The sequence below is a fragment of the Eulemur rufifrons genome, chromosome 4 (assembly GCF_041146395.1).
Source record: "Eulemur rufifrons isolate Redbay chromosome 4, OSU_ERuf_1, whole genome shotgun sequence".
NCBI classification, from domain to species: domain Eukaryota; kingdom Metazoa; phylum Chordata; class Mammalia; order Primates; family Lemuridae; genus Eulemur; species Eulemur rufifrons.
This window is the reverse complement of record NC_090986.1, coordinates 23,037,126-23,058,073: the sequence shown is the minus strand read 5'-3', so window position 1 is coordinate 23,058,073 and position 20,948 is coordinate 23,037,126. Positions and strand designations below refer to the sequence as shown.

General features: G+C 37.5%; 1 protein-coding gene across 4 annotated transcripts in view; it reads right to left on the bottom strand.

The window, feature by feature from the left end:
- TPP2 (tripeptidyl peptidase 2) overlaps positions 1–20,517 on the bottom strand; it is a 72,904-nt gene extending 52,387 nt beyond the window's left edge. For 3 of the 4 annotated variants that reach the window (XR_011233465.1, XM_069467080.1, XM_069467081.1), the window contains exons 1-5: positions 20,301–20,517; positions 14,146–14,274; positions 5,423–5,518; positions 3,587–3,691; positions 228–352 (exon numbers count right to left, since the gene is read on the bottom strand). Coding sequence is in view for 3 of the 4 variants with exons in the window: in XM_069467080.1 (XP_069323181.1) it covers positions 228–352; positions 3,587–3,691; positions 5,423–5,518; positions 14,146–14,274; positions 20,301–20,465 (620 nt within the window). In the remaining variant the exon portion in view is untranslated. The remainder of the gene's footprint in view (positions 1–227; positions 353–3,586; positions 3,692–5,422; positions 5,519–14,145; positions 14,275–20,300) is intronic. The other variant, XM_069467079.1, reaches the window with a different exon arrangement.
- Positions 20,518–20,948: the final 431 nt, after the last annotated feature.

Genomic DNA, 20,948 nt, shown 5'->3' with positions numbered 1-20,948 from the left:
GCAAAAGGCTTATCCAAAACTACCCAAAAGCCACCTTTCCCTGGTGGTCTAGTGGCTAGGATTCGACGCTTTCAAAACCACCCAAAAGCCAATTGGATTTTCAAACAGTTTTTCTGAGTGCTATCACATAAAGCAAAACTCTGTGCAGCTCTGAGGGTTTAAATGTTCATCAGAGTAGATAAAAACATTTTCAAATGAAGAAGATCTATGAGAGAGATGAAGTTTACCTCCAGGCTTCACCATCATGCCATACTAAGCAGTCATACACAGGGCCAGGATCACTATATTTTTTCTCAAAAGAATTTAGCAATTCCACTTGACTTTGAAGCTCTTCCTTGATTAGTTTATTTGTCTAAATCAATGTAGAAAAGAGAATAACATCAGTACATTTTGTGCTTCAGAAGGCTGTATTAACATATAAACAAAGATACAATGTCACCCAATAGCAAAATCATTTTATCCCAGAAAAATGTAAGAAAATTTTCTTGTTGTATTTATACAACTTATAATTCAATTTATTGAAGCAGATGTCAATTAATATATTAAACATTAAAAAAATACTTCTAACTCAATCTCATTCAATGACTAGCTTGGCCTGCTTTGGTAAAGACACTGTGCTAAGTGTTACATATCTATAATCTGTATAACTCATTTCTTAAAGTACCTCCAAAATAAAATTGCTGTAAACTAGGTTATCTATTGACTTAGATTTTTATATTAGGACCTTTCCTATCTCAAATTTATTTCTTAAGAACCCAAATAAATAAAAACACGAACTGTTTTATCTCTTTTAGAATCTGCTAAGTTAAATATATAGAAAAGTTTAAATGGGGTAAGTAAAACTTTTATTTTAGCTCTGTGGTTGTGAATAATGCAAGTGCTTCAAAATAAGATTATGTACAAACTGGACAACAAGTGGCCCTATCAGGTGTTACCCCCGCCCCAAAAAGAGTTCTCTAACATGCAGTATCAAAAAAATGTAAGTTAGGTATTCAAATAATTATGACAAAAAAATGACAGGTTTAAATAGAGAATAAGTTGGCAAGTATAAAAGCAAACAAATACTGAGATTGAGACAAATAATATATTAAACCCCTTAAAACTGTGGTCCCTAATCCCCAGGCCATGGCCTGGTAGGAAACAGGCTGAATATCAACACCTGAACTCTGCATCACACACTGCCCCCAACCCCAGTCCCTGGAAAAATTGTCCTCCATGAAACTGGTCCCTGGTGCCAAAAAGATTGGAGACTACTGCCCTAAAAGACACCCAATTATAGTCTAAAACAACAAAAAACACCTCTAGATTCACTATATTACTGTTTTAAGATCCAGCAGGGGTTGAGAAATCATGGTACAGGGCCAAATCTAGCCTGTAACATGGTCGTGTAAATGAAGTTTTAATGGAACACAGCCATGCACATTCAGTTACGTATTGCCCATGTTTTCATGATATACGGGTAGTGCTGAGTAGTCATAACAGTGCTGAAAATGTTTGCTATCTGGCCATTTACAGAAAATGTTAGCCACCTTAACAGCACTTAGTATTGTTTGAAATCTGTTTTCTCTCTATGAATAGTGTGGTAAGAGTATTATCCTAGAGCCAACAAATGTGCATTCAAATCCCAGTTCAGTCACGTATTAGCTGTGCAATTCTGAGCAAGTTACTCGTCTTTATGATGATCCTCTGAGGCTGTCACAAACTGGTGGGACAGGATGATATCTTGGCCAGTGGTACCAAACTTCACTGCAAATCACAATCATTTGAAAGGCTATTAAAAAGATTCTATGTCTCACCCCCAATTATTAAATCAAAATATTAGGGAATAAAGCCCAGAAATCTGAATTATTTTTTAAATAACTGAAGAGATTTGGAAACAACCAGCCCCTTAGTATCAGTTTCACAAATCAGCATCTATGAACCAAAGAGTATAACCCTGTATGTCTGAAAACAAGACCATGAGGTCTAATGTTGAGTGAAAATAAGGTATTTTGAAACCCTCTTTAAAAATACTTACTTATAATTATAAAATGTATTAGGTCAAATCATAGGAAATTGCTATTAACCATTTTTGATCAACAAAAATGGCAACTTCATATGCTTTGACCTAATTTTTTTTTAAAACCATATACTGTATTAGATTGCTTTACATTCACCTAAATAGTCCTAAGTGGACAAAAATTTGATTTTCACATGCTCTAAAAATTTTGTTTTGCTTCATTTTTATTTATTCAATATAGGCAACATTTACTCCTCCTTAAAGGAAATAGCCAATTATATAGACATTGCTGGTATTTAAAATGTAATAAAATGAATAATGAAATTCAGGTATCTCTTTATTACAAAGTTAGCTAAATATATGTAGCACCTAAAATACTACATTTAATGTGTCTAACAATGAGTGGTTGAAGAAGTATAAATATTGATGTAAAAGAAAATTGCACAGGTGCTTAAAAAGGATGATATACATAGATTAAGTAAATAAAAGTTAAATTTGTATATAGGTATACATAGGCCAGTGGTTCTCAACCCCAGTTGCACATTAGTTAAAGCTCCTGGGGAGTTTTAAAAATGTCTCCCTGTTCCACAAGGTTTTAATTTAATTCCCCAATAGAACAGAAGCACTGGCAGTTTTTAAAGCTCTTCATGTGATTCTAATAGTAGCCAGAGCTGAGAACTACTAATATGATTCCATTTTTGATTAAGCAAAGTTACATGCATGCATTAAAAGAACAATTTAGAATGATAAACACCAAGTTGTGGTGATCACCTCAGGGGGCTGGCATTATGAAGGCTTTTCACTTGCTACTTTACACACTTGTGTTGTCCAAAGTTGCTGCAACTAGCACATATTATATTTTCATAATAAACACCAAGACATTATATTCATCTTATAAACTGATTCAAAAAAATTTAATGGCAAGGGTGTAGAACAATGGGAATTTTCATATATTTCTTGTGGGACTATAACTGGTACAACCACTTTAGGACCCACCAAATGTTTAAAATAGCATTATTCTTAACAGCCAAAAATTGAAAAGAAAGCAAATAGCAATCTGCAGAATAAACTGTAGTGCACCCATACAACAGAATATCATAAAGCAATGAAAACTTAAATACCCCACAACATAGACGAGTATCATAACATAGTATTGTGCAAAAGAAACTACGAATAAAGGGATACTGTATGGTTTTATTTTACAAAATTCAAAATAGTCAAAATCATTCTACAGCATTGTAAGTCAGGACAGTGGCTGTCTTTGGGAAGGAGGAAGGGAGCAATGATGAAGGAAGGGAGGGATTTCAGGTACAGCTTACATGGCAGAATTTTTAACTATACACCTATGACTTATGCACTTTTACCCTATGTGTATTATATGCTAATTAAGTTTTTAAAAAATTGATAAATACATATGTAAATTGACTTCAGGATAAATGATAAAAGGAAAAATTAGTGAAATTAACCAACTTAAAAGAAAATTTGTGAAAAAAGAAAACTTATAAAAATACAGACTATTTGTTCTTTAAGAACTCTATGGTAATATGGTTGTGTGATAATGGTTAAATAAAAGCGACTAGCACCAACTTGAGAAGAGCCATTGTTGGCAACATCAAATTCTTCCTGTTTTCTACAGGCTTCTGCAAGGGCCACTCTGTGAACAGGGTCCCAGATCTTTTCCTTCCGTTCTTTCTGCAAGGACAGAAAAATTACCTTACAATTAGGCTGACAAATATTCAGGTAAACCTAGACGGTTATTTATATGTGGATCTTGTTACCAGTTGTGATGCTACACCATTCTCATAGAGATTTTTAAAGTGTTTCTAATGAAGTAAAGCAGTGGATCAATTATTAAAAACTGGTTAGTTAATTCATCATACCTAGGTTTTAAGACATTTACCAAGACACATCCAAATGTATTTTTATATATCGTATTTCCCAATTTAAATCCTTCCTTTTTCCAAAAATATATAGTACAACATCAGAAAACTAATTAAATTTCCAGTCATTGAAAATAAGAAAATACTGTATTCTGGGACCACACAAAATTGGAAAGTGTCACAAGCCAAGGGCAAGCCGAGGACTAGAGTACAACTGCAGCTGCATTGACAGACACGCAGGCTTCTTCCATTTCCTCCCTCTCTAGGTTATTTTTTTCCATCGTCTTTGACTTGACAGGGTTCTATGTTACTAAAATTTGTCTTAACCTTTATTTCCAGTGTCTTTAACCCATGGTGACTCCCAATGGAAGTTTGCTACTTAAAGGAGTCCTTTCCAGTATTAATAAAATAATCACCTCAGCTAATCTAAACGAAGAGTCAACTTTCACTTATATTTGCATGCTAATTATACCCTGTCAACGCAGCTGATTAAATTTAATACAGTGCATAACGCTATCCATGTATTTCAGCCAGAAATTTAAAAAAACAACATAGTATCCAATGAAAGTTAAGTTACAAGGATTGAAACTGACAAATAAAGGTTAAATATGTAATCTACTGAGTAACTTCTTATGCTTTATAGACCCCTGGGGAAGCAAATAATATAATAATACTGGACTCATATGAAAGGGCGCATAAGTCTTATTCATTTTCAAGGATTACACCTTACCTTACAGTTGAAACCCTGGACTTGTACCAGCTACTAGTGTTACTGCAGTCTTTTAAAGAGACACTGTCCAATATGGTAGCCACTAGCCACATGTTGCTGTTTAAATTTAAATTAAAAGATATTACATAAGATTAAAATTTCAATTCCTTCATCCTCTAGCCACATTTCAAGTTTTCAACAGCTACTGTGGCTGGTGTCTACCATAATAGAGCAGACACTGAACACTTCAAACATTTTCCATCATCACAGAAAGTTCTATTGGATAGCACCGTTTTAAATCAAGCTCCTTATTGCTCTACTTATAACTCTTATCTTTCTAATGACAAACTTGTGTTTCTCATACTTCAGCAGTTTAGGTCTGATTAACCCTTCCTTAATATTCAATGATGACTAATTGGGAGGAAGAACGCTAAACAGCAAAAAAAGAAAAAGAAAGGACAAATTGTCATGGAAACTGTAAGAACAGAAATAAGGAGGTCTGGACTTTAAATCAACTGTCTTTAGCTTTTTTCAAGTAAGTTCTTTAAAAATCCAATGAAAGCTATATCCTATCTCCCAGAAAAACACAAGTACCTAAAAATTTGAATATGATGTCAGTGTGCTCACAGATTCTCTAAGCTTATCCATGTATTCAAGATTAAGAACCACTAATTTAAATGGATAACACTCCATTGAACAGAATCCTTAAGCAGTCATTGTTTGAAAGCCATTCAGCCCCCTAAATAAAATTTTATGAAAAATTCCTTTTTCTTCAGTAGAAATAAAACCTGAGGAAGAAAATATACAAGTCATTGATACCAGGTTGTATATTACCTGTATCCTTTCCTTGAGAGCCTTTGGGTAGAAGTCATAACCATTTTTTATGCCAATATGATATTTGCCTGAGGGATTTGTCCAGGTTGCAGGAATCTATGGAAAAAAAGGTAAATTGTTCATTTGCACATTCTTCTCAATTCCAGTGATACACTACTGAGAAAAAAGTATTTTAATTCTACTCTAATAGCTCAACTTGGATAATACTAGAGCAACATTTTTAATACCCTTGAGTAGTCACTTAATATCTTTATAGCTTCTTTTTTCTCACCCATAAATAAGTTGGTTCAACTAGAATAATATCTTTCATTTACACAATGCTTCAGTCTATAAAGTGCTTTCAACATACACTACCTCATTGAACTGCTCAGATTGTTAGTTCTTAAATATCAATGACACCTCAATTCCCCTTCCACCATTCTACCACCTGTCAAATGGCTGGGAGGGGAAGAGGCAATTTACAGAACCTTCTCTATGCTTAGATTTCCTGTTAAGAAAAAGAATTTCACTGTCCTGCACATCACCACAGGGATAATGCATAGATACTAAACAAAAGCTCTTTGAATTCTTAAGAAGAAAACTCTATAAAATCATGTTAATTATTTATAACATCTTACAATACTATTTTTAACTATTTCAAAGTATTTAAAAACACCAGTTAAAGCTTTTGATTAACAGAATGACATAAAGAGCACGCCCAGTTTGCAAATAGAAAGCAAAGCAGCAAAGACAAATTAAATTACTTGTCCCAACAACAGTAAGGTTGAAAACTGGAACCTAGTTCTATCATGAAGACCAAAAATTCAGCGTAAAGGATATGCGATTTCAAGTCAGATAAATCTGGCTGTGAACCCAAACTCTATCAGTAACTAGGGAACTAGGGAGACCCACAGGCTTCTACTTCCTTAGAAAGAAAATAATCTTCCTTGGAAAGAAAATAATCCCTACCTTATGATTCTTGTGAATAATAAAATGTACTGAGCATCAACCAACTTGAAACGTCAATCAAGAAAATGCAGAATATTCATATTCTATGCAATCATAGGACCCCATCATCAAAAACAGCTTTTAAATGTATATAAATTATAAAGCTGAACTATCAACCACTCCGGGCTGGCTGACTTACCAATCCTCATTCGTGAAATATCTTTAACCAACTCATTCCCATGTTCTTCATCCAATTATTTCACAGGTAGAAAACTTTTAGATGAAATATTCTCATAATTCAAGACAAGAAAACAACCATTTGCAAAACTTCAAGGATCTACTGAATTGTGACTTTTCAAAGGCCTATGTGTCATTAATCATTTCTTTTTTTTTTAATTTCAGCATATTATGGGGGTACAAAAGTTTAGGTTATGTATATTGCCCATCTCCGCCCCCCCCTCCCCCCGTCAGAGCTTTAAGCATGTCCATTCCTTAGACTCATTAATTATTTCTGAATCAACTGGATGTCTGGAAATTGTGAAATTTCAAATACGTTCGCGTACAACCTAGCTTTTTTAATTCAAAAATTTACCAACCTTTAGAAAATAGGAATTGTTAACTAATGTTTTCTGCAACAGACCATGACAAAACAACAATAATAAAGTATTGCAGCAATACAGAAGCAAGCAGTCACTAGCTGGCAAATTCAAAGAATATTTGACAAGTATTCCACAGCATAGGCAGCCTCGTAACCCTCAGCTAGTGACAACTTCTTTGTTGAAAAGAGATTACAGAAAGCCATGAAATGCCAAAGGATTAAATGGAAGAACTAATTAAAATAACTATAAAATAAAAAGGGGTTAAGACATATTTAATCACAACTTCTTAAAATATATAATAAAAATAATCCAAGACATAATTTATATTTAATTATAAGACCAAAATCTTCGTGGTCCATGGAACCAGATGCTTCTTAAACCATGACTATATATTTTCCTTACAGTGAAGGCAGACTAGTTACAAAAATCAGATAAAGTTATAATCATGGTTATCCTATCTAACCTTAGCCAAGTTAAAGTTTACTTGATGAAGCCATTATGGAATATGTTATTTTATCTATTTGAATATTCTACAGACGAAGTTACTTTTGGTTTCTTTAAGAATCAAACCTTTACATTTGACCACTTAAGTTGATAGCTTTAAAATGGTTCTAATTACATGGTAATACAATGTAATAAGACTGATTCTCATATGCATAATCTCTAATTATCAGTTACACCTCATTTCTCCAACTCTTTTTTTTTTTTTTTTTTTTTTGAGACAGAGTCTCATTCTGTTGCCTGGGCTAGAGTGAGTGCCATGACATCAGCCTAGCTCACAGCAACCTCAAACTCCTGGATTCAAGCAATCCTCCTGCCTCAGCCTCCTGAGTAGCTGGGACTACAGGCATGTGCCACCATGCCCGGCTAATTTTTTCTATATATATTTTTAGCTGTCCATATAATTTCTTTCTATTTTTAGTAGAGACGGGGTCTTGCTCTTGCTCAGGCTGGTCTCAAACTCCCGAGCTCAAACAATCTGCCCACCTCGGCCTCCCAGAGTGCTAGGATTACAGGCGTGAGCCACCACGCCCTGCCTTTCTCCAACTCTCTTAAAAAATGGATGTCTAACAAATAGAACATTTTAGTGAGCCAAGTGTCATCTGAGTGTTATTGTACTAGGCAGTGAAGTCCTTTTAGAGGAGTTTTCTTTTGCTTCAAAACGATTTCAGCTATCACAGCCTCATGTACTCATGTGTCCTCTGGCTATCTCTTCATCTAAATAGTGTGCCTAGATTTACCTTTAAAAAAAAAATATGTAAGGCTAAATACTGATTTTAAAAAATGACTTCAAGTTAAATGTGGCAAAATTAAAAAAGCACTGTGTTCCCTTCCAAAATGCTCCTAAAATTAGAATAAAGGAGGGAAAGGAGGGAAAAAACACCCAAAAACCAAAGGGACAAAGAGAATAGGAAGTAAGACCTTAGAAGCTCACATTTTGAAGGCTTCAAACTGAAAAGAAGGCACTAAAAATTAGTGGGGAAATTGTGGAATATTAATATATGGTGTTGGGGCAACTGGGTCTTCTTATGGGAAAGAGAAAATAGAACTCCTATTTCAAACTAAGCATATAAAATCAATTCCTAGGTAAATTCTAGAACAAATACGAAAAGAAAAGCTGTGGGACTTTTTAGCGTATCAGAGAGTATTTTCATCATTATGAGGTCAGAAAAGTTTTTTTGACATAAAAACCCTAATCAAAAAGGCGAAGATTGATAAAACATCATACATAAAGTAAAAATACAAGTACAGAATGGGAAAAGACATCTTAACACATATAATCAAAGGACGGGTAAACGGATTATATAAAGAAATCCTACAAATCAGTAAGAAAACAACAAACAATCATTAGCATAAAAAAGGCAAATGTACTTTAATAGGAACTCAGTGCAAAAGTCTAAACATACGAAAAGGCACTTAATCTCAGCAGAAATTAGGGAAATGCAAAATTGAAACTACAATGTGATATGCCTGGATTCCCAGCATATTTTCAAAAATTAAAAGTTTGAACATGCCAAGTGTTAGAAGAGTAGTATAACTATTGAAACTCTTACATACTGCTAGCAGAAGTGTGTTTTAATATAAACACCTGGAAAAACTGGCACTGTCTAGTGAAATTGTATCCCTATGACTTAGCCATTCCACTCCTAGGCACACGACCTGGAGATGTCCACACATATGTGCACAGGATACATATACAACAGCGCAGAATGGACCAAATGTGGTATGTGCAACCATGGCATACTACACAGCAACGAAACTGAATAAACCACTGTTACACTTAACAACATAGGCGAAGATTACAAATCTCACAAACACCACCAAGGGTGAGAAGACATAAAAGGATATAGAAATGAGACGGTCATGTAAAGTTGAAAAATAGGCAAAACTAACAATACATTTTATGTGTCCACATAGGTGTGGTAAAACTACAAAGGAAAGCAAAGAAATGATTATCATAAAAGTCAAAATAGGTTATGATAGGAGAAAACGCAAGAAGTTTCTGAGGTATGACAACATTGTTAGTCTTGATCTATGGGGTAGATACAACTGTGTTAGCTTTAATTGTTCATTAAACTGTACAGATGTGTTTTACGTACTTTATGTATGTATATTTTACAATAAAAAGTTTTAATGATCTATTCACTTTTTTCCTTTTACTTATGAGAGTACCAATTGCCCAAAGTAACTTACCACTAGGTTTTTCAAGGAGGCCTTGGAACATCACCATCCTAGAGAATGAGACTACTAAAATGTTCAAAGCACCTAACTAGTTGATCTTAAACTGGGCGATGAATAAGACATCATCTGTCAGCAGTTTATGGGGCTATTTAAAAGATGGGGAAATAGAATATACATTTAATTCATTTTAAAGCATGACTAAATCAAAGAAACTGGAAGACTTTATTGTGCTGCTTTTTGTTGTGTACCAAAGAGTTGGACAGATTCAACTAGATAGAATCCCTGTGAGTAGTGATTCTTCTTTTTAATGACTACTGCAAAAATATATGAACACCTGCACATCTTTGAAAAAAAAAAAATAACCGAACATGAGTGTGGGTACATTTTATATATGGATGGAGAGGGGAGTTGTAACCAAGAAGATTGGTGGAAAGTTGGTACGAGGAGCAATTAAACTCCCACTGCCCCATCCCACATCCTGCCTAAACTTCACCCACCAGGCAACTCTCCCTATTTGAACCAGAGAGATGCTAGGATGTTAACTCTCCGAAGAGGTTTACATAGCAAAGGAGAGAGAGGCCCAAGGGTATAGCTCAGTGGTAGAGCATTTGACTGCAAAGGAGAGAGACAGGACATATTGAAAAGAGTCTGCCATGAAATCACCCCAAGCCCCTTCCATGGCATGACTCCCTGAATAACAGCGACAAAGTTTCGCTCTCACTCGTCCTCCTAAACCTCAGGCCAAACAGGCTAAGGTCCTCTTTCAGGTAACTGAGCGTATCAGTGGGGAAAAAAAATACTGACATTCTGGGGTCCCCCCAAAACACTGTTGTTACCCTACAGTGAAACCCACTGCCAAAATATGCTTCACAAGCAAAGAGAGCTTCCAATCACCGTTCCTTGTGCTTTGCTAAATAAATAAGAGACAGCCAGGGATGACTAGACACCTGAGGAAAACATCTAAAGTAAAAAGCAGAGAACAAGGAAAGAGAAAAGGAAGAGGAAGGACTTCACCCAGAAGGAGGAAGAGGAGGAGGAGGGCGAAGAAAAAAGGAAAAAGGAGAGGAGAAGGAAACAGATGAGGAGACTAACAGGAGAAAAGGAAGAGGAGGGAAGAAACAAAGAGCAAACAACTTTAAAGACAATAATTAATATTCTCATAGAGATAAAATGTTGCATACATGAGATAAAAATATGCTCTGAGTGAAAATAAAAGGGCTTTTGCAATGAAAAATAGGCAAAATTTGTAACAAAGTTTACACAAGGGCTAGAAGACAATGTTGAGAAAATCTTGGAAATCTCTCAAGAAGGAAAAAGACAAAAGCAGTGAAGAAAAGGTGGAAAAACAAGAAAACTGAAGGATCAGTTCAAGAGGTCCAATGTCCAATTAACATGAGTTCCAGATAAAAAAAAAACAGCAAAAACAATAGGGAGGAATTATCTAAGAGATGATGCAAAAGAATTTTTCAGAAATAAAGGACCTGCGAGTTAAACCCTCTTCATCCACATATTAATTCCACAAATAAAGACTAAGACTAGGGAAAAACTCAAGAAATAAAAAGCATTAGAGTGTTACTTAAAACACTGAAAAGAATTTAATGTACCAAAACTTAAGCCCAGTGGAGTCAAAATCAGCAGGGGGGAGATGGGACAAGGGACTTAACTTTTCTTGTTAGAAGTCTTGTAGAAATATTTGTCTTTTCAAACTATGCAGACATATTGAACACAATTAAAAATTAAATTAAAAAACCCAAAATGACGAGCTTAGAATTCTTAACAGTAGAGCTAAAGAAATCTGTCAAGACCAACCTTATCAATTTTTTAATATTATACATTAGCAATATACATGGTATATATAATTCTACCTTTGAGCACTAATGATATTATTAGCTCATGTGGTTTATCCAAAGCATGGGTTACTAGAGCTATTTTAAAATAAATGGTTGAGAAGAATATTTTATATGGTTCTAAATCTGTATGACTTACTAGGAATGCTCTCTAGTTTCCTAGGATAACATAACTCACAGCAATCCCAAGTTTCTCTTTGAAACATGTACTAAATAACAAGGTTGACTGGGGAAAGACAAGTCAAAGTCTAGAGTAATCCAGAGGTGTGGAAACTAATTTCCCTGCGGTTTTTTTTTTTTTTTTCCTTAATAAAAGCACATGGTGTCTTAACTCAGACTGCTACAAGAAAATACAGGGTGAGTGAGTATACCTTATTTGAAATGCTCGGAACCAGAAGTGTTTTGGATTTCAGATTCTGGAATATTTGCATTATACATACAGGTTGAGCAAACCTAATCTGAAATATGAAATCTGAAAAATGCTCCAGTGAGCATTTCCTTTGAGTATAATGTTGATGCTCAAAAGAGTTTCATATTTTGAAGCATTTGGGATTTTAAAGGGTATTGGATTAGGGATACTCAACCACTACATATGATGCAAATACTATAAAATCCAAAACACTCTGGTTCTAAGTATTTCAGATAAGGGATACTCAACCTGTACCATAAACTGGATGACTTTAACAATAGAAATTTATTTTCTCACAGTTCTGGAGGCTGGAAGTTCCAACAGGGTACCAGCATGGTTGAGTTCTGGTAAGAGCCTTCTTCCTGGCTTGCAGAGGCTGCCTTCTTGCTGTGTCCGCACACATCCTAGAGAGAGCAAGCTCTCTGGTGTCTCTTCTCATGAGGATACTAATTCCATCCTAAGGGGCCCCACCCTCGTGACCTCATCTAACCCTAATTACCGCCCAAAAAGGTCCAACCTCCAAATGTCATCACATTGCGTGTTAGGGCTTCAACATATGAATTGCAGAGGGACACATTCAGTCCATAACACATGGAAAAGGAAACAAAACTTGGATATTAATGCCTGCCATCTGCCTGTAATAGGCAGATTTCTAAGATGACCCAGACCTTTGTTTAGTACCTCCCCTTAGTGAAGGCAGGACCTGTGAATATGAGACATCACTCCCATGATTATGGTATGGTATGTAATGTGGCAAAAGTAAAAAGATTTTGCAGATGCAATTAATGACTTTGAGTTAATCAAAAGGGAGATTACCCTGGATGTGCCAGAACTTATCAGGTGAGCTCTTTAAAAGAGGAACTGTGGCCATCTCCAAGGTCAGAGATGCTCCTGCTGGTCTTGAAGAAGCAAGCAGTCACAAGTTCCACAGCTCCAAGGAAATGAATTTTTCCAACAACCAAACGAACTTGGAAGAGGACCCTGAGCTTCAGATGAGGTTTTGACTTTGACTGCAGTCTTGTGAGACCCTGGGCAGAGACCCATAAAACACCATACCTGGACTCCTGACCCATGGAAATAGTGAGATAATAAATATAAAAATGTATGAGATTTTAAGTTGTTCAGCTTGTGACAATTTGTTACACAGCACAGAAAACCAATATGCTGCTATAATAAGTGTATCTAAAGGACAATGCCTAAACATAATTCAGATAGGTGGGAAAAGTTAAACTATAGCTCTTCAGGATATCTAAATAATCACAATTTTATATTCCAAACTAATTCTGTTTGTTGCTTTAAAAGATAGAGTGCCGAATCATAGTCAAATTCTTGCCATCCTCTATAATCATTAGCTAATATCTCATGATCTGCTCTATGCTTGTTTGTAATTATTTTTCATGTTTAACTTACCCAAGTCCTTCCAGCAAGGACATAGAATAAGACAAAGCCAGTCATTTAAGTCTACAGCTATTACATCCTAAATGTTTTTTCATGGTCAAGTTTGCTGGGAATATTAGGAAGGGACAGGAAAAGATGAAAGCAAAACCATCATGCAATAGCTTTCTCCACCTTTCTATAGAATAGAATTTGGCAACCTCATTGAAAATAGTAACTCAATTCCAAGTACTTTTCCAAACAATAAAACAATGGCTTTTTCTAAGATGGCCCTAAAGATTCACACCTACTGGTATTCATGCTCTTTGTGAAATCCTCTCTCCTTAATTGTGTGCTGGATTTATTGACTCACTTCCAACGAATAGGATATAGTCAAATAATAGGTTGCCACTTCAAAGACTGCTTTTATAAAAAACATTGTGACCTTCATTGTGGGCACTCTCTCTTGGATCCCTATTCACCTGAGCGATGGCAGGCAGCTGCCATATATACAGTAAAGCAGCATTGTGGAGAGGCCCATGTGGCAAAGAACCTAGGCCTGCCAACAACCACTTGAGTAAGCCTGGAAAGGGAACCCTCGTCCCCAACCCAAGTGGAGCCTTCAGATGAAGCCACAGCCACAGCTAACAGTTTGCAACCTCATGAGAGTTCTTGAACTAGAGGCACCCAGCTAAGTCACACCCAGATTTCTGACTCACCAAGACTGAGAGGTAATAAATATTTGCTGTTTTAAACCATGAGATTTTCAGGTAATTTGTTATACAGTTATAGCTAATATCCTACCATCAAATGTAAGCTAAAAACATTAGATACTTTGAGGCAACAGTACAAAAAAAAATTCAAAAAGAAGATAAAAGCTCCAACCTTAAGCACTCTTCCTGAAAGACCAATAATTTCACCATCTTTTGGCTCGACTTCTGTGGCAGTATTCACATCACCACTTCCTGTTGTATCAATGATATCAATGATCTTTGGTTTTCCATCAGGTGTAACCTGAAAATTGAGACAATTAAAATATGAATTACAGATTTTAGACTTTTATCCTTAAAGAAAGCAACGTAAACTTATCTCTGATTCTTTACTCCAGTTTACTCCTCACATCAAAGCTATCACGAAGTCCTATTAATTATTTCTCTAAAACACAGTTCAAATCCATCTTCCCTTCTGATTTTCACTACCACTATTCTCCCTCTTCAAACCATCAACTCTTGCCTTCATTATGTGGATCACCTCCTTAGAGCTTCCACCACTTGCCTCAACCAAAATTAATCCAGGTTGAATATTCCTAATCCAAAAATCTGAAATCCTCAATGCTCCAAAATCTTTTTTAGAGCTAACATGACGCTCAAAGGACACGTTTATCGGAACATTTCAGATTTTTGATATTTAACCTGTATTAAAACAAGCTATATTGTATCAGTCCTCTCCTTTAAATTCATCAGTGGATTCATGAAGCACTCAGAATACTCCGTATAAAAAGTCCTGCGCTATCTAACCCCTGCCACCCCAGTCACTCACGACTCTAACCACACTGACTTCCTTTCAATTCCTGAAACATGACCAACTGTTTCCTGCCTCATGACTTTCTAAGCAGGGTATCCCTTCAACTGTTCCGCAGGACTCCACCTTATCTTTCAGTTTTCCATTAGTGTCATCCCTTCCTGATGACTTCCAGAGGTTGCCATCCTAAACTTGAGTATTCTTTCTCACCGTACCTTGTTTCTTTCACAGCACGTAATTCAATTTCTAACTATACAGTTACGTGATTCTTTATCTACTTCCTCAATTAGAATATAAAGCTCCATAAGGGCAAGAACTATGTCTATCTTATTCACCAACATATGCCCAATATATAGCAGTGCTTGTTAGGCATGCAAATGTTTATTTAATTATTGAATGACCTGACATTAATTACTTAGAGCAAAGAAAGGCTGATTTTTATGAGGTATGGTGTCTTGTCGGCCCACAAATTTTCATTTGAGCCATAACACTGCTACAGGTAATAGTAACACTATATTGTCATACTGTTTTTGTGGGGGGGAAATCATTTCTAGGCTCCTTCTGGACTAGCTTTGCAAAAGGAATTTGTTGCATTCAGGATGTATGCACCGAGTTACCAGCAGGAATCAGACACACAGACAGAGACTGAAGAAAGATGACACCAACCCTCAATAAAGAAATAGGAACATAAAAAATGTCAACAACGTGAAAGAGCAAAGTCTCCTCTTCCTCCTGGAGAATTCCTAATTTTTAAGACAAAGCTTAATGCCTATTTCTGTGAGTCTTTCTGACCAACATGCACCCCTCCCCAACACCAAGTATTTCCTCTGCAACATCCTCAAAGCTTTGGAATTAAGGGTATACCCTATAGGAGGAGAAGGAAATATGGAGGAAACAAAGGGCACACATTTTTTTTCTTTACAAGACAAAGCAAGGGAGTAGCTAGCTAGTGGACCCCCAAATCTCTCTTCAATTATGTTGCCACAGAAAAACTGAGGGCCTGATAGCTTCAAGTGCCATAGAGGCCTCCCAAGTACAGCTGTTACTTTTATGTACGGTAATTCTTAAGTTGGATGTTTACTTCTTGGGAGCTGTCTACAGCAGTAACAAATGAGAATTCTAATGCTCAGAAGGCTCAAAATCATAATTTTTTAAAACAATCACTGTGGAAACACCAAACCGTGATACAATTATGATAAAACTTAAATCAGATACTGATTTGAAGAGATGGGCTATGTATCTCAAAAAATAAAATCAAGAAAAATGTAAGAAAAAAAAACCTACCAAAATAAAAATGGAAACAATTAAGAGGAATACTATCCTGTGAACTAGCTAGGTCATGTACTAATAACATAAGAAAATATTTTAAAATGTATTCCAAATAAGTACATAATTTGAAAGACACACAATTAGCACTAAGAACACAAATCACCCATTTTTATATTCTCATTCAATGAGCAAACTTCAGTGACTTGAGATCAAGAATAACAAGTGATCACTAACAAGTCAGACAGATCTCTGATTAGAAACCTCATTATCAATATGTGCACAAAGGAAAAAATGCCTAATGAGATTTAGTGGCTTATTTACCATCTATTTCCACAAGCTTTACTTACAAGGATCTCTCTCTCTCTCTCTCTCTCTCTAAAAATTCTCATTAAAAGTTCTTTTTTGTTTTTCAGAAACAGGGTCACACTGTGTCACCCACCTGGCACAATCATAGCTCACTGCAACCTCAAACTCCTGGGCTCAAGTGATTCTCCTGCCTCAGTCTCCTGAGCAGCTGGGACTACAGGTGTATGACACCATGCCTGACTAATTTTTTTTATTATTTAGAGATGGAGTCTTCCTATGTTGCCCAGTCTGGTCTCAAACTGCTGGCCTCAAGTGATCCTCCCACCTCAGCCTCCCAAAGTGCTGGGATTACAAGTCTGAGCCACTACACCCTATTCTGTAACTTTTATTCTGAGAATATAGCGATGAACAAATAAGAAATCTTTGCTTTCAGGAAACTTACTATCAGTTGGGAAGACAGATGAGTGGAGAGATAATGACAACACAGAACAACAAATAATAGAAGTAAGGACAATATGAAGCATTTAAGAACACAAAATCCAGCTTGGAGGAATGAGGGAAAGCTAACTGAAAGAGAGGTAATAAAATTTAAAATTAGTAACCAATTATATATATAATACATAACTTACTGTACTCTTTACTGTATTTTAGTGAATGTAAAAATAGATTTTTATAGGACTACTTGTAACCTTTTACTCTACAAGGAAATGTTCCTTCCTTGTGCACATATATACATTTTTTTCCATTCAACGAAAACATTTAACATTGTAAGCACATTTCATACAAAATGAATTTTGATATATGGTTTCAAAGAATGTTAACCAGGAAAAAGGTACATAAACAGAAATACTGAAATGACTTATTTTAAACGTTACTGGAGGATAAGAGCAAATTGCTATGAGAAAAAAGGGGAAAAAAAAATCCTAAATAACTGTCAGCAGGGATCATCTTTGAAGCTTCAGGCTCTAACATAATGGCTGGTATGTACATATAAATATATGGAGGGGGGTGGATTTAAATCAGTTGATTTCCCAAAAAGTAATGGGGTCAAGAAACAGCTGGGTCTTAATGGATTAAGCGGTTTACAGGTGATCGTAGAAGGCTTGCAGAAAGATTATACACCACATGCAAAAGCATGTGTTGGGAAAAAGACCTGAAACATCTGGGTGAGTGGAAAAGCGTGAAAAGTTCAGGGGAGAGGCACAGGATGAATGATGGGGGATGGAGGGGTGATGGGCAGAAGAACTGAGGCTGCAGGAGGTGAGGCAGCTAGTGTTGAATGGTGAAAGGCCTTGTATACAAAGTTCACATTTTTTGGATTTGTATGCAAAAGCAAGTGGGATTCCAAAATGGTTTTGTTTCTTTAAGATAAATAACTTTGGCATTGTGAAGGATGGATCAAAGAGAAGCAGGACTGGTGGCAGGGAGACCTCCTAGCTACTATATATCTATATATATATATATATATCCTGATCTAGTCCAAGTTCCATTTTGTCTGTGAAAAACAACTGTTCCAGCTCTCACTGGCTGTCACTGCCTCCCATTGCCCAATCTCTGTAACAGTTACAGTCTGCAAGACTACATCACTGAACACAACCTTTGGCACCTGGCAGGTGCTTGAATATTTGCTGAGGATATAATTATTTACGTAATTATTCCTTCTCTCATGCTGTCCACTCCCCACCTCCCCAACACACACTTTTAACATGTCCAGAGAGCTGTCACAAAAGAACTGGGCCCAAGAAGTCATCAAAGAATGATACAACCCACCGTGTTCTTGAAAGTTTTCACTTGTGCCTCTAGCCCTTTTCTCGGATGTCACCTGGCTTTCCAAGTGGCCATTTCAGCCTCCTTTTCCTATTTCATTCTTTCCTTCCTTTTAATTTCTATCTACCTTCTAATCTTAATGATGTATACATAGATCCTAAGATAAATTTCTTAGAGGTAAGAGGGAAAAACTCCTTATAAATTCACTCATGTTTACAAGCCACCTTACTGAATTTCTTTTCACCAGTTGTGTTTAGATCAGTATCAGAGAGTTAAAGTTGTTAGAAGATAATGAGTTATGTTTTCATTTGATTTTAATATTTTGGTGCTTGAATATGTTATTACATGCAAAATCTAACACATATTTACCCTTCAGATAATTGATTAAAGATTCAGCATAAACTCCTACTAAATATCCTTGCTTAAAAAAATTAGTGTTTAATACTTTCCCTGAGCACTTTAAAAAAATCACATGTAATTTATCCTCCTATAATCAATTTTCATAGCAACTCTGTGGGGTGAAAAGCATTGTTACTTTAAAGAGAGTAACAGAATAATCTGATATGCAGGATCTGGAAATTGTATGAACAAATTTCTATGGAACGGTACTTCTCCAAACTTTTCTGATCCTCTTATTATCCTGACAAAAGAACCAGTGAACCACTTATCCCAGCTGTTCTCCTCCCACTTATCCTATAAAAAGTAAACACACTCCACAGTAGAATGGAAAGCATTATTACTCTGAAATAAAGCCTCAATGAGGTGACGGCTGTCATTATTTCAAGTCTTAAGAGTTATTAACAACACCTATATAACCACAGTTAGCAGGAGGGAACACATCACCTGCTCCTTCTAATTCCTTAAAGATGTGTGCTGTACAGAGGTGCTTCTGAAGAATTAACACCAGGAAGCAAGATTTCCAGACGGTTTCTATACTGTCAGACTGCCCCCCCTCATTACTTACTGACTTCCAAAATGCTACCTCAGTTATCAGAGAGCACAATAAAGGATCCAGAGGAGAAGAGACATTGGGGGCAGTAGGAAGAAAATTATTAAACCTCAATGTTTAGTGCAGAAAGGAGGATAACATACACAGATGAGGGACAGATAAAAAAGAGTGATGAGCATACAGTAGGATTAGACAGGGAAGACTCTGAGAGATGGATCTTGAACATGGTGAAATTTTGTTTATCACTAGATTTCAGTAAAAGGCTACATTACAAAAGTTAAACTTTAAAGCCTTTAAACCGAACGTTAACTGAGAGACAATTTTTTTTTCTAAACAATTACCTTTCGGTGTGGTATCCTGATCTAAATATTTTAAAGCTGCCTAAGGCAAAACTAAAACTGCAATTAAAGCATATCATCTTATGTTTTTGAGGTTTAAATAAAAATACAGAAACATAATTTCATAAGGCCTTCAAAGTTCGCAAAAAACAAACTCAACTGGATTCTTCTCAGGTCAACGAAGACTATGCCACAAGATTGAATGACCCTAAGCAAATACACTGCAGATCGTTTAAAAATAGAATACACAAATCTACCAGAAGAAACAATTCCGGAAGTAGATAACTTAGTTATCTTCTGAAACCCGGCTTTTGAGTTTAAAGACTATTCTTCCCAAAACCAAATCTCCCGAATCCTACAAATTAAATTCTGGATAGGTCATTTGCCTATCTGTTTTCTCCACCCCACCCCAATGATAAAATTATTTGAAAATATCCGGCAAGGATCGGTGCTCAAGACACGAGGGACCTGCAGAGGAAAGCGGCGTGGTGGGAAGGAACCCCGAGGTGTCCGGCCTGGCAGTGTCTAAGCAAAAAAGAAGGGGCATGCCTGGGGTGAAAAGCAGACCCAGGCTCCCCCAACCAGCCGCGCCAAGCACACTGCTTTTGTCTGGGCCACGAACGGCCCAGCCCGGGCGCCCAGGCTCTGGGCCCTAGCCCAACCTGCGCGTTCGGCGCTCGGACGCCTCCAGGGCCCCTTGGCGGGCGCGGGTCCCTCTTGCACCTGGCTCTGCCCTCTGCCTCCTCCCGGCGCCCAGCTCTTGGCGCTACCAACCCCAGCACAGGCTGGGCCACAAAGTGGGGCTTTGGCCTGCCAGGCTCCGAGGCTGGGTCCCTGCCCGCGTCCCAGTCCCCTGCGCCCCGCGCCCGGGCCCTCGGGGGCTGCCTCACCTGCATGCCCGGAGCCCCGGGGTCGACCCCTGTGTCCAGGACGGCGATGAGCACCCCCCGCCCGTCATACTCCGGGTAGCGGCAGAGGAAGGAGGCGGCCCCGGTCTCTTTCTTTGGCAGGAGACCGTGAAAAGGGAAGGGCTCCTCGGTCGCGGCGGTGGCCATGGACGCAAGCTAGAGGACGAGGAAGAGGCAAACTGCCAGGTTGCGCGCGGACAAGCTGCGCGAGGACACCCGGGTAGCCGCGGGTCGTAGGCGGGGGCGAGGGGCGGGGTCGACACGCCTCCACCAATCCCGACCCGCCAGAGTAAGCAGACCAATCACACGCTGTTACGTAAGCCAACGGCGCCGCTCTCGGGAGCTAGGGCCGAGTGTTGCCCAGGCTGCAGTGGAGGGGGCGGAGTCTGAGTGTATTACTAGAGGGTTTCGTTCTCGAACCTGGGGTCTTAAAGAGACCCACACTTGGGATTTTTAGGAGAGCGCAAGCCTCGTAGCAAAGGCCCTGGTGTCCCGGACCGAAACGCTCTCCGAGAAACTGGGAAGGAAATGGACCGCCAGCCAGGAGTAGCGGGAACCCTCCGTCTGGCAAACAAGGTTTCCGAACTTGAGGTGGTGGATGAAACTTTTCCGTGCGGCTGCTGCAGGGGT